This window comes from Ranitomeya imitator, chromosome 3, assembly GCF_032444005.1.
Source record: "Ranitomeya imitator isolate aRanImi1 chromosome 3, aRanImi1.pri, whole genome shotgun sequence".
Taxonomy (NCBI): Eukaryota; Metazoa; Chordata; class Amphibia; order Anura; family Dendrobatidae; genus Ranitomeya; species Ranitomeya imitator.
Genome location: NC_091284.1, coordinates 819,880,660 through 819,894,699, shown reverse-complemented (window position 1 = coordinate 819,894,699; position 14,040 = coordinate 819,880,660). Strand labels below are relative to the sequence as shown.

Below are 14,040 nucleotides of genomic sequence, written 5' to 3'. Positions count from 1 at the left end.
GATTCCCAGACTCTTGCTGGAGTCTTGTAGATGGGAAATACCTATAAATGCAGGAAATGCTGGTGCACCAACGTCGTCTGTGCGAGGGGAGAGCAGGGGTCATGTGGTTTCCAGTATGATTATGCCTAAGATTTGAGAAACAGCTGAATGTGACTGATCACCTGCGGAGCTTACAGCCTAGTGGTAGATGTAGTATTGACTGATCACCTGCGGAGCTTACAGCCTAGTGGTAGATGTAGTAGTGACTGATCACCTGTGGAGCTTACAGCCTAGTGTTAGATGTAGTAGTGACTGATCACCTGCGGAGCTTACAGCCTAGTGGTAGATGTAGTAGTGACTGATCACCTGCGGAGCTTACAGTCTAGTGGTAGATGTAGTAGTGACTGATCACCTGTGGAGCTTACAGCCTAGTGGTAGATGTAGTAGTGACTGATCACCTGCGGAGCTTACAGCCTAGTGGTAGATGTAGTAGTGACTGATCACCTGTGGAGCTTACAGCCTAGTGGTAGATGTAGTAGTGACTGATCACCTGCGGAGCTTACAGCCTAGTGGTAGATGTAGTAGTGACTGATCACCTGTGGAGCTTACAGCCTAGTGTTAGATGTAGTAGTGACTGATCACCTGTGGAGATTACAGTCTAGTGGTAGATGTAGTGGTGACTGATCGCCTGTGGAGCTTACAGTCTAGTGGTAGATGTAGTGGTGACTGATCACCTGTGGAGCTTACAGCCTAGTGGTAGATGTAGTAGTGACTGATCACCTGCGGAGCTTACAGTCTAGTGGTAGATGTAGTAGTGACTGATCACCTGTGGAGCTTACAGTCTAGTGGTAGATGTAGTAGTGACTGATCACCTGCGGAGCTTACAGCCTAGTGGTAGATGTAGTAGTGACTGATCACCTGTGGAGCTTACAGCCTAGTGTTAGATGTAGTAGTGACTGATCACCTGCGGAGCTTACAGCCTAGTGGTAGATGTAGTGGTGACTGATCACCTGCGGAGCTTACAGACTAGTGGTAGATGTAGTAGTGACTGATCACCTGCGGAGCTTACAGTCTAGTGGTAGATGTAGTAGTGACTGATCGCCTGTGGAGCTTACAGTCTAGTGGTAGATGTAGTGGTGACTGATCACCTGCGGAGCTTACAGACTAGTGGTAGATGTAGTAGTGACTGATCACCTGTGGAGCTTACAGTCTAGTGGTAGATGTAGTAGTGACTGATCACCTGCGGAGCTTACAGCCTAGTGGTAGATGTAGTAGTGACTGATCACCTGCGGAGCTTACAGTCTAGTGGTAGATGTAGTAGTGACTGATCACCTGCGGAGCTTACAGTCTAGTGGTAGATGTAGTAGTGACTGATCACCTGCGGAGCTTACAGTCTAGTGGTAGATGTAGTAGTGACTGATCACCTGTGGAGCTTACAGCCTAGTGGTAGATGTAGTGGTGACTGATCACCTGTGGAGCTTACAGTCTAGTGGTAGATGTAGTAGTGACTGATCACCTGCAGAGCTTACAGCCTAGTGGTAGATGTAGTGGTGACTGATCACCTGTGGAGCTTACAGTCTAGTGGTAGATGTAGTGGTGACTGATCACCTGTGGAGCTTACAGCCTAGTGGTAGATGTAGTAGTGACTGATCACCTGTGGAGCTTACAGCCTAGTGGTAGATGTAGTGGTGACTGATCACCTGTGGAGCTTACAGTCTAGTGGTAGATGTAGTAGTGACTGATCACCTGTGGAGCTTACAGTCTAGTGGTAGATGTAGTAGTGACTGATCACCTGCAGAGCTTACAGCCTAGTGGTACTGGTAAAGAGGGCCTCCTCCTCCTAAGATGACTCTGCCTGACTCGTGTAGCCCTTTACTTATTGGCATTATCACTTCAGCTGACTTCTGAAATACTCTGTACTGCTGGTATCCATTAGGGATCTTCTTTCCCCCAGGTCAGCACGCTCCTCTCATACTCTGTGCTGCTAAGATTCCATTTATATCCTAATGTAATGTAAAAATAGACACCCTTTTATTTTGTTTTCTTTTGGTCGTCAGGCGCTGACCCGTATGTCATTATTAGCTGCGAGGGGAATAAAGTCCAGTCTCCAGTGATAAAGGACACGCTGACTCCTCAATTCGATGTCAAGGGCTTGTTCTACCGGAAGAAGCCTGGTCAGCCGATTATCGTCCAGGTGGGTGTGTGCACGAGCCTCTGAGACTACGCTGATCGTTATGGTCTCATTGGGCCAGACGCTGGTCACCGGCAACCCGCAAGTCACATTGTAGGCCTCATGTTGGCGGGTGTATTAGCAGATGGTACACAGACGCCCGCTAGTGTTAGAGCTGTGTAATTACATACGAGGGATTATCAATAGTTTGTGACCAAAGTTTGTGTTACACAGCAAATGAAAATTAGCTTTATGTGTGTGTATATCTATGTATGTTTATATGTACGGTACTCACACACATACACAGTTACGTCCATATATATTTGGACAGAGACCACATTCTTCTAATTTTGGTTATAGACATTACCACAATGAATTTTAAACAAAACAATTCAGATGAAGTTGAAGTTCAGACTTTCAGCTTTCATTTGAGGGTATCCACATTAAAATTGGATGAAGGGTTTAGGAGTTTCAGCTCCTTAACATGTGTCACCCTGTTTTTAAAGGGACCAAAAGTAATTGGACAGATTCAATAATTTTAATAATAATAATGACTGCCTGAAGTCTTGAACTCATGGACATCACCAGACGCTGTGTTTCCTCCTTTTTGATGCTTGGCCAGGCCTTCACTGCGGTGGTTTTCAGTTGCTGTTTGTTTGTGGCCTTTCTGTCTGAAGTTTAGTCTTTAACAAGTGAAATGCTGCTCAATTGGGTTGAGATCAGGTGACTGACTTGGCCATTCAGGAATATTCCACTTCTTTGCTTTAATAAACTCCTGGGTTGCTTTGGCTTTATGTTTTGGGTCATTGTCCATCTGTAGTATGAAACGATGACCGATCAGTTTGGCTGCATTTGGCTGGATCTGAGCACACAGTATGTCTCTGAATACCTCAGAATTCATTCCTGTGTCACATCATCAATAAACACTAATGACCCAGTGCCACTGGCAGCCATGCATGCCCGCGCCATCACACTGCCTCCACCGTGTTTTACAGATGATGTGGTATGCTTTGGATCATGAGCTGTACCACGCCTTCACCATACTTTTCTCTTTCCATCATTCTGGTAGAGGTTGATCTTGGTTTCATCTGTCCATAGAATGTTCTTCCAGAACTGTGCGCCTTTTTTAGATGTTTTTTAGCCTTTTTATTCTTGATGCTTATGAGTGGCTGCACCGTGCAGTGAACCCTCTGTAGTTACTTTCATGCAGTCTTCTCTTTATGGTAGATTTGGATATTGATACGCCGACCTCCTGGAGAGTGTTGGTCACTTGGTTGGCTGTTGTGAAGGGGTTTCTCTTCACCATGGAGATTATTCTACGATCATCCACCACTGTTGTCTTCCGTGGTCGCCCAGGTCTTTTTGCATTGATGAGTTCACCAGTGTATTCTTGCTTTCTTTCTCAGGGTGGACCAAACTGTAGATTTTGCCACTCCTAATATTGTAGCAATTTCTTGGATGGGTTTTTTCTGTTTTCGCAGCTTAAGGATGGCTTGTATCACCTGCATGGAGAGCTCCTTTACCGCATGTTTACTTCACAGCAAAACCTTCCAAATGCAGCACCACACCTCAAATCAACTCCAGGCCTTTTATCTGCTTAACTGAGAATGACATAACGAAGGGATTGCCCACATCTGTCCATGAAATAGCCTTAGAGTCAATTGTCCAATTACTTTTGGTCCCTTTAAAAACAGGGTGGCACATGTTAAGGAGCTGAAACTCCTAAACCCTTCATCCAATTTTAATGTGGATACCCTCAAATGAAAGCTGAAAGTCTGAACTTCAACTGCATCTGAATTGTTTTGTTTAAAATTCATTGTGGTAATGTCTAGAACCAAATTTTGAAAAATGTTGTATCTGTCCAAATATATATGGACCTAACTGTATAATATACAATCATGGTCGGAATTGTTGACTCCCTTGGAATTGTTTCAGAGAATGAGGTTTTTCTCCCCAAATATTATCACAATTACACATGATTTGTTATACAGATGTTTACTTCCTTTGTATGTATTGAAACACAAAAAAAACCCAGAGAAATCACATTGGACATTTCACGCAAATCCCCAAAAATGGGCCGGCAAAATTGTTGGCACGATCCAGTTAATATTTGGTTGCCCAGCCTTTGGAATAAATAACTGCAATCAGTCGCTTCCTATAACCATCCACAAGCTTCTGACTCCTCTCAGCTGGAATTTTGGACGACTTTTCTATCACAAACTGCTCCCGGTCTCATATTTCGCCTTCCCACTACAGCAATTGTAAGATCTCTCCACAGGTGATCAATGGGATTTAGATCCAGACTCTTTGCTGCCACTTCAGAACTCTCCGGCGTTTTGTTTCCTTTTATATCTGGGGGCTTCTTGAAGTATGTTTGGGGTCACTGTCCTGCTGGAAGACCCATGACCTAGGACACAAACCCAGCTTTCTGACACTGGACACTATACATTGCAACCCTAAGTCTTTTGGTTATTTTCAGATTTCATGATCCCTTTCACACAGTCAAGGCACCCAGTGCCAAAGGCAGCAAAACATCTTTGAACCTCCTCCATATTTGACTGTAGGTACTGTTCTTTTTTTTTTTTTTTTTTTTTTGTAGGCCTCATTCTGTTTTTGGGAAACAGTCAAATGATTTGCTTTACCGAAAAGTTCTAACTTGTCCACAAGATGCTTTCCCAAAAGGATTTTTGCTTATTCATAAACATTTTGGCAACCTGCAGTCTAGCTTTTTTTCATGACTGTCGGCAGTGGGGTCCTCCTGAGTCTCCTGTCATAGCGTTTCATTTCAGTCAAATGTTGATGGATAGTTCACTCTGACACTGAAGAACCATGAGTCTGCAAGACAGCTGTAATTTCTTTGGAACTTGATTGGGGCTGCTGATCCTCCATCTGGATTATCCTACGTTGCAACTTTTCATAAATTTGTCTCTGCCGTTCACGTCCAGGGAGATTAGCAACAGTGTCATGGGTTGTAAACTTCTTGATTATGTTGTGCACTGTGGACAAAAGGAACATGAATATCTCTGGAGATGGACTTGTAACCTTGAGATTGTTGATATTTAGTAACAATTTTGGCTCTGAAGTGCTCAGACAGTTCTTTTCTGTTCTCCATGCCTAGTGCGGCACACACAATGCAAAGATTTTGTCAACTTCTTCCCTTTTCATATTGCTCACACCTGTTACTTGCTACAAGTGAGTTTGAACGAGCATCACATGCCTGAAACAAAGTTGTTTATCTAAAATTTTGGAAAAGTGTCAACAATTCTGTCGGCCTCATTTTTAGGGTTTTGTGTGAAACTATGCCCAATTTGCCTCTTTTTTTTTTTGCCTGATTTTTCTGGTGTTCCAATACACACAACAGAAATAAAAGTGTATAAAAAAAAAACAAATGGCAATAATTTTCTGGGAGAAATACCGTATATACTAGAGTATCAGCCGAGATTTTCAGCCCATTTTTTTTAGGCTGAAAGTCCCCCTCTCGGCTTATACTCGAGTCATACCCAGGGGTCGGCAGGGGTGGAGGCGCGGGGGCTATCTAATTATACTCGCCTGCTCCTGGCGCGGTCCCTGCAGGTCCCTGGCTCCCCGGCGCCCCAGCTTCTTCCTGTACTGAGCGGTCACATGGTACCGCTCATTACAGTAATGAATATGTTGCTCCACCTCCCATAGGGGTGGAGCTGCATATTCATTACTGTAATGAGCGGTAACGGTGACCGCTCAGTTCAGGAAGAAGCTGCGGCACTGGGGAAGCAGGGACTGCACCGCGCCAGGAACAGGTCAGTATAACAGGGAGGGGAGCGCAGCGCTGCGCGATATTCACCTGCTCCTCGTTCCGGGCGCAGTTCCATCTTCAGCATCTTCTGCAGTGACGATCAGGTCAGAGGGCGCGGTGACGTGGTTAGTGCGCGCCTTCTGCCTGAACGTCAGTGTAGAAGACGCTGAAGATGGAGCGGCGCCGGAACAGAGTCAGGTGAATATTGAAAGTGCCGGGGGCCTGAGCGATGGAGAGGTGAGTATGTGATTTTTTTTTTTTTTTATTTTTTTTTTTTTATTTTATCGCAGCAACAGCAAATGAAGCAAGTGTCTGTATGGAGCCATAATTGTTTGTGCAGCACTATATGGGGCCAGTGTCTGTATGGAGCATCTTATGGGGCCATAATCAACGTTTGTGCAGTACTATATGGGGCAAATATCTTTATGGAGCATCTTATGGGGACATAATTAACGTTTGTGCAGTACTATATAGGGCAAGTGTCTGTATGGAGCATCTTATGGGGCCATTATTAACCTTTGTGCAGGATTATATGGGGCATATTTTAATATGGGGCCATCATGAACTTTATGGAGCATTATATGGGGCTCCTGATTCAATATGGATATTCAAAAACACTTAACCTACTGATGTCTCAATTAATTTTACTTTTATTGGTATCTATTTTTACTTTTGACATTTACCGGTAGCTGCTGCATTTCCCACCTTAGGCTCATACTCGATTCATTAAGTTTTCCCAGTTTTTTGTGGCAAAATTAGGGGGGTCGGTGCGTTTTGTCCGGTTTTCGCCGGATCCAGCAAATCTGCCGTTTCTGGTAAAAACGTCCATAGCAATGTTTTTGTCTCCGGCGAAAACGCCTGAAGCGCCGTATCCAGCGCTTCCGGTGGTTTGTTAGAATGGGAGCCAGAAGGTGCTGGATCTGGAAAATGACGGATTCCGGCGCCGCATTCCGTTTTTTTTTTAAACTAAGCATGCTCCAAATTTCTTTTTTATCCAATAATCTAGAAAAAACGGATCCGTCGCATCAGTTTTTCACAATCTGCGCCGGATCCTGTTTTTCCAACATTCGCCAGATCGTGCCTGATGCAAAAAAACCTGATGTGTGAAAGTAGCCTAAAGGCTTCTTTCACACTTCCGTCGTTCGGGGTGCGTCATAATGCAGTGAAGTGACGTATCGACGGATGTTGTGAAAATAGTGGAAAACTTGTGCAACACATATAGTGTTATGACGGATGTGTCGAAGGAGTTTCTGCCTGCATTTTCAGGTATAAAAAAATCCGTCCGGGCATGCTCAGAATGAAAAAACGGGATACGTCACTGGATTCCTGTGTTTGACGGTCAGCGACGGATCCTGCGTCCATAGGCTTGCGCAGGAACCGTCGCTGACAGATTTTCCAACGTGCAGAAAAAACATTCCTCTGAACGTGTTCTCCGCACGACGGACCGCTATTGCAGGACGGATGAAACGGATGGCAATCCGTCGCTAATACAAGTCTATGGGGAAAAAAACAGGATCCTGCAGAAAAATTTGCAGGATCCTGTTTTTTCAAACCTTGACGGATTTCGACGGGAGGAAAAAGATGGAAGTGTGAAAGAGGACTAAGAGTCCAGATCACTGCTGTACCCTAATTTGACCTCTCTGCAGAGCCCTGCTTGTTCAGTGTCTGCACGGAGCTTATCCGGCGTTGCAGCGTACCCGGCTCTGCAGCGTGGAAGATGTAGTGTTCTCATGTTTTTTGTTTTTTTTTCGGTGGTGCATGATGAGGGTTGTAGTGTTGTCACCAGCTAGTGCACAAGATGTTTTTTTTTTTTGTTTGTTTTGTTTTTTTCTTAAAGACCCTAAAAGCGAGATATTTGGTTGTGACTGTTGCACATGTTATATTTTTTTTAGTTACATTTTTTAAATTCTATTTTTCTCAGGTTTGGAATCACAATGTGATTAAAGACGAATTTATGGGTCAAGTGGTCCTAACGGCCGAAGCGAACAACCAGCAGTCTCAGCACAGCCTGCCGCTCCAGGACAAGAGTAACAAGAGTAATCCCCAGGTGGCCGGCTCCATCCAGCTGGTTCTATTCAGCAGCAACAGCCTGACCGGAATCTAAGCGCCAAAACTGCCTGACGGCACCCACCGCGGACTGTCAGCCACTGGGGCTCGCATTTCATAGACCTATATTATCTCTATTCCAGTGCGGTAATGGAGCGTGTGCCGCACCTCGCCCCAATGTCCCGTGTTTCATATATCCGTGTATAGCTACCAGTAGGATAAGCGGCGCCATTCCAGCTCCTTTATATGCATCTGTTATTTCTTATACAAGGGGGCCGGATGGTTCCTAACAGATATTTCCAATGTATGGCTGGGTGGGAGTAAGGGTCCTCTGCTGGTCATGTGACGAACGGTCACAATCTGGACTCAGGAGTGAATAATACCGCCATATGGAAGAGCAGACGAGTGGATCCATATCACCTGGGTCTCTGCAGCCAAAGTGGTATTATGTAGGTAAAGCCTTATCCAGATCTCTGCTTGCTGTACATGAATTGAATTTTAGATATATATTTTAATCAAGAAGCCTGTACAGATCAAGAACTCTCGCAGCTGAGGGTTTGCTACACTTGTACCCACTTTATACAATCCCCATCAAGTCTGATAATTTTTTTTTTGCCTGCACTGATACATTCTAACAAACCATCAAGTCAGAAGATAGATTTATGCTGCCAATATATTTCGGATTGTCTCCGCTGGATACGATTGTAACAGACCCTCAGATTCGACAATAATTGGGTCGGGACATGGTAGGTATGCAAGCGTGTTCCCATTCACTGCCGGCAAGCAGAGACTTTGGGAAATGCAAAGAATCAGGGCAAGAAGTTATAGAAAGCTGCAGAACGTAGTCTTATTACACGTGATAAGGCTTTATATACATAAAATTAAGGAAACCCTTTAAGGATTAGGACCACCCCCATCGAGGCGTCTTTATCGCATGTCCTTTATTATGTGTATACAGGTGTCAGCATATATACTACAACGCATGCGTATCGCCTGGGAATGTACGAGCAATGAAATGGACGGGCCGAGAAATGGATCAAATGTGCCAAAGGGCTCCAGGTTTGAGGCAATGGCTGCACAAGGGTTAACCCCGCTCCTCCATCCTAAATTCTAGACCTCCCGAAGTTTGAATTCCCATTTATTGGAGATTTTTAAGCACCGCCGAGCTTATAAACACCCTGAAATACCCACTTGGAGGTTTTTTTATATGAAACCACCTCTTAAAGGGAATGTTTAATACTGAAAAAAATGGGAATATTAGCGAGTTCTGGGTTTTTCTGCTTTTTGTAGGGATCTGGCCCAAAAATAGGATGGAGCCGAGGCGAGTTTCCTCTCCTTATACCTCGTTCAAACAAACAGTGGCCATGTTGTTCCTATCGACCAATCGGTGCACAGCTTTCGTTTTCTCTTTGCGAAAACGACCTATCAGAGATTGGCTTTTATCAGACAGAAAGCGAAAGCTGAGCACTGATTGGTTGTCATCGGTAACAATTACTCCGATGCAGGTTCTGTACATGAAGGCCTCAGTTACAGAAAAATTTGTTGCCATGGTGACTGAGCAGGTGTCAGTCAGAGCAGTATCTAGGTTACTCAGTGTGCCTCTCAAAGAACAAAGCCATAATTAGCCATGTCTGACACAGGGTCCAAAATGCCAAATAATTGTTTTTTCTTTTTGTTAAAGGTCCTCTAACGCATAAAAAACGGGACCAAAAAAAGGGTAAATGCCACTCGATTGGTTCCATTTTTGTTTTTATGCTTGAGGGTTTTTCTGTGGTGTTGTCATAGCAACAAATACTGTAACCGACCAATAGTTGCTAATGGCAGCACCATAGGTCTTTATTTTCATAAGTTGTCAGAAATGTCGCCTCATGTCTTAAGATTTTATTCATCTGTGAAGATGTTCTTGGATTTAGTGTAAATTTTCGTTTCTCTGATTTTTTTATATTTTATTTTTTCTTGTTTTTATAAAATGTTTGTCTCTATCTTGACGGTGATTTGGGGGATGACGTTTCGTCGCTGATTTCTCTTGACTTTCTATTTTTATTACTATTCGATTTTATGATATCTTTTTTTGTACGTTTACAGGTTAGCACTTTATAATCCGTATAATGTGTACGTGGGGAACCTTTATATTATACGCCTCTGATTTACCGCGTCCGCGCAGTGAATCGCCTTACCGAGACAGCTGAAAAATAAAATAAAACATTTCAATAAAACCCGAATATGTAAATTGGTGTCCATATATTCTAACTTATAAAGCCTGATTCATTACTAATTTGTATCTGTACATAGTGTATTCTAGAGTTAACCACTAGACGGCGCCGCGAGCGCTGACTAATGGCGCAAGTTAACATTTTCCCGCCACAGCTAATTTTCAGGGTTTTTTTTCCCTTCCTTTTTTCCCATGAACCATATGGTATTTATTCTTCTGTAGACTTGCGTGAACGAGGGTTTGTGTCTTTTAGAATGAAGCCATTTATATAATTCACTGAAAAAACGGGACAAAAAATGTCAGTGAAATGGTAAAGGGAAAAAAAAATTCTGTCTTTTTTTTTTTTTTGCTTTTGTTTTTATGGTGTTCATTGTGCTATAAAAATTACCCAGCGACCTATATACAGTACAGACCAAACGTTTGGACACACCTTCTCATTTAAAGATTTTTCTGTATTTTCATGACTATGAAAATTGTACATTCACACTGAAGGCATCAAACCTATGAATTAACACATGTGGAATTATATACTTAACAAAAAAGTGTGAAACAACTGAAATTATGTCTTATATTCTAGGTTCTTCAAAGTAGCCACCTTTTGCTTTGATGACTGTTTTTGCACACTCTTGGCATTCTCTTGATGAGCTTGAAGAGGTAGTCACCGGGAATGGTCTTCCAACAATCTTGAAGGAGTTCCCAGAGATGCTTAGCACTTGTTGGCCCTTTTGCCTTCACTCTGCGGTCTAGCTCACCCCAAACCATCTCGATTGGGCTCAGGTCTGGTGACTGTGGAGGCGGGGTCATCTGGCGTAGCACCCCATCACTCTCCTTCTTGGTCAAATAGCCCTTACACAGCCTGGAGGTGTGTTTAGGGTCAATGTCCTGTTGAAAAATAAATGATGGTCCAACTAAACGCAAACTGGATGGAATAGCATGCCGCTGCAAGATGCTGTGGTAGCCATGCTGGTTCAGTATGCCTTCAATTTTGAATAAATCCCCAACAGTGTCACCATCAAAGCCCCCCCACACCATCACACCTCCTCCTCCATGCTTCACGGTGGGAACCAGGCATGTAGAGTCCATCCGTTCACCTTTTCTGCGTCGCACAAAGACACGGTGGTTGGAACCAAAGATCTCAAATTTGGACTCATCAGACCAAAGCACAGATTTCCACTGGTCTAATGTCCATTCCTTGTGTTCTTTAGCCCAAACAAGTCTCTTCTGCTTGTTGCCTGTCCTTAGCAATGGTTTCCTAGCAGCTATTTTACCATGAAGGCCTGCTGCACAAAGTCTCCTCTTAACAGTTGTTCTAGAGATGTGTCTGCTGCTAGAACTGTGTGGCATTGACCTGGTCTCTAATCTGAGCTGCTGTTAAGGCCGGAGTGACACATGCGAAAAACACGTCCGTGTCTCGCATGTGAAAACCAAGCTGTGGCGCCAGCACTTGGGAGCGGAGCGTGCGGCTCCATGTGTTGCTATGCAGCCGCACGCTCTGTTCTGGAGTGCCGGCGCCAGAGCTTGGTTTTCACATGCGAGACACGGACGTGTTTCTCGCATGTGTGACTCCGGCCTTAACCTGCGATTTCTGAGGCTGTTGACTCGGATAACCTTATCCTCAGAAGCAGAGGTGACTCTTGGTCTTCCTTTCCTGGGGCGGTCCTCATGTGAGCCAGTTTCTTTGTAGCGCTTGATGGTTTTTGCCACTGCACTTGGGGACGCTTTCAAAGTTTTCCCAATTTTTCGGACTGACTGACCTTCGTTTCTTAAAGTAATGATGGCCACTCGTTTTTCTTTACTTAGCTGCTATTTTCTTGCCATAATACAAATTTTAACAGTCTATTCAGTAGGACTATCAGCTGTGTATCCACCAGACTTCTGCACAACACAGCTGATGGTCCCAACACCATTTATAAGGCAAGAAATCCCACTTATTAAACCTGACAGGGCACACCTGTGAAGAGAAAACCCTTCCCGGTGACTACCTCTTGAAGCTCATCAAGAGAATGCCAAGAGTGTGCAAAGCAGTCATCAAAGCAAAAGGTGGCTACTGTGAAGAACCTAGAATATAAGACATAATTTCAGTTGTTTCACACTTTTTTGTTAAGTATATAATTCCACATGTGTTAATTCATAGTTTTGATGCCTTCAGTGTGAATGTACAATTTTCATAGTCTTGAAAATACAGAAAATTTTTTAAATGAGAAGGTGTGTCCAAACCTTTGGTCTGTACTGTACACTGCTCAAAAAAATAAAAAGAGAACTCTAAAATCCCTCATCCTAGATATCACTGAAATATTCCAGTTGTAAATCTTTATTCATTACATAGTGGAATGTGTTGAGAAGAATAAAACATAATAATAATCAATCGCCACAGAAAAACGGGCAAAGCTGCTACCTGTCTAGGCCTCAAATCAAATGCACTATCGCGGATGGCCGCTTGGCACACCAGTGCAAATACATAATCTGCAGCAGTGTTTTTTCCAGAATAGCAGTGTATATATGTATAACATTTACACAGTTGCAAAACAGTCTTTCTATTCAATGTGAATAGTTTTTTTATCCAGGGGTGTGGCTCACAGGATGCTCTGGGGCGTGTCTCTAGGCTGCTTTGCATTATTACCCTGTGAGCCACGCCCCATTGTAAAAAAATTTAAAAAAAATATTCGGGAGCAGCGGGAAGCTAAGGGGAAAAAAACCTGCCCGCTTTTGGTCTTGTTACTTAATATCAAGGCAAATCCACAGTAATTGCCTGATAGTTTGGAGTCCTGCATCTGTCTCGAAAAAATGAGGCCCTGGTTCGAATATCCCTTCTATTCCTTGCGGTGAGACCCCCTGTGAAGATATTAATGGTCTATTTCCAGGAAGGGCAATTAATTTTCCTTAGGGGCCACATGAGAGACCATGTTGTGGAGGCCGAACCAATGGGCTGAAATTAATTCTGCTCAATATTAATATTAACTTAATTAAAATTATTTTATATTGTGTGGCTCAGTGGTTAGCACTGTTGCTCAGTTTGTATGTTCTCCCCGTTTTTGCATGGGTTTCCTCCGGGTTCTCCGGTTTCCTCCCATACTTCAAAGATTGGGGCTCACAGTCTAGATTCCCTATGAGGACAGTGATAATGTCTGTACAGCGCTGTGGAATATGATGGCGCTATATAAGCAAAAAAGCATAATAGCAATAGTATCACTTAATATTGAGCTGAATTAAGTCTGTTGAGCAACTGCTGCTGTTAATACAGGTGACATTCGGCCATATTGTATTATCGCTAGCAGCAAAATCAAAACTCTATAATTTATTGCTTTATATAAAGTTTATAAATCATGTGCTCCTGTTCAGCCCTGGTACATCACCAGCTCCCCAACACTATATGATGTTGTAGGATGGACCCCACAGCTCTCCAGCACAGTATGATGTCACCACACACAGTATGATGCCCTCTCGGCCCCCCCAGCACAGTATGATGCCCTCTCAGCCCCCAGCACAGTATGATGACCACACACAGTATGATGGACCCCACAGCTCTCCAGCACTGTATGATGACCACACACAGTATGATGCCCTCTCAGCCCCCCAGCACAGTATGATGGATCCCACACAGTATGATGCCCTCTCGGCCACCCAGCACAGTATGATGGATCCCACACAGTATGATGCCCTCTCGGCCCCCCAGCACAGTATGATGGATCCCACACAGTATGATGCCCTCTCAGCCCCCCAGCACAATATGTCACCACACACAGTATGATGCCCTCTCGGCCCCCCAGCACAATATGTCACCACACACAGTATGATGCCCTCTCAGCCCCCCAGCACAGTATGATATCACCACACACAGTATGATGCCCTCTCAGCCCCCCA

At 43.9% G+C, this 14,040-nt stretch overlaps 1 protein-coding gene across 1 annotated transcript in view; it reads left to right on the top strand.

Moving 5' to 3' along the window:
* Positions 1-10,197, top strand: part of CAPN5 (calpain 5) — a 92,016-nt gene extending 81,819 nt beyond the window's left edge. The window contains exons 12-13 of the mRNA XM_069759370.1: positions 2,037-2,173; positions 7,843-10,197. Of these exons, the coding sequence (XP_069615471.1) occupies positions 2,037-2,173; positions 7,843-8,025 (320 nt within the window). The 3' untranslated portion in view covers positions 8,026-10,197. The remainder of the gene's footprint in view (positions 1-2,036; positions 2,174-7,842) is intronic.
* Positions 10,198-14,040: the final 3,843 nt, after the last annotated feature.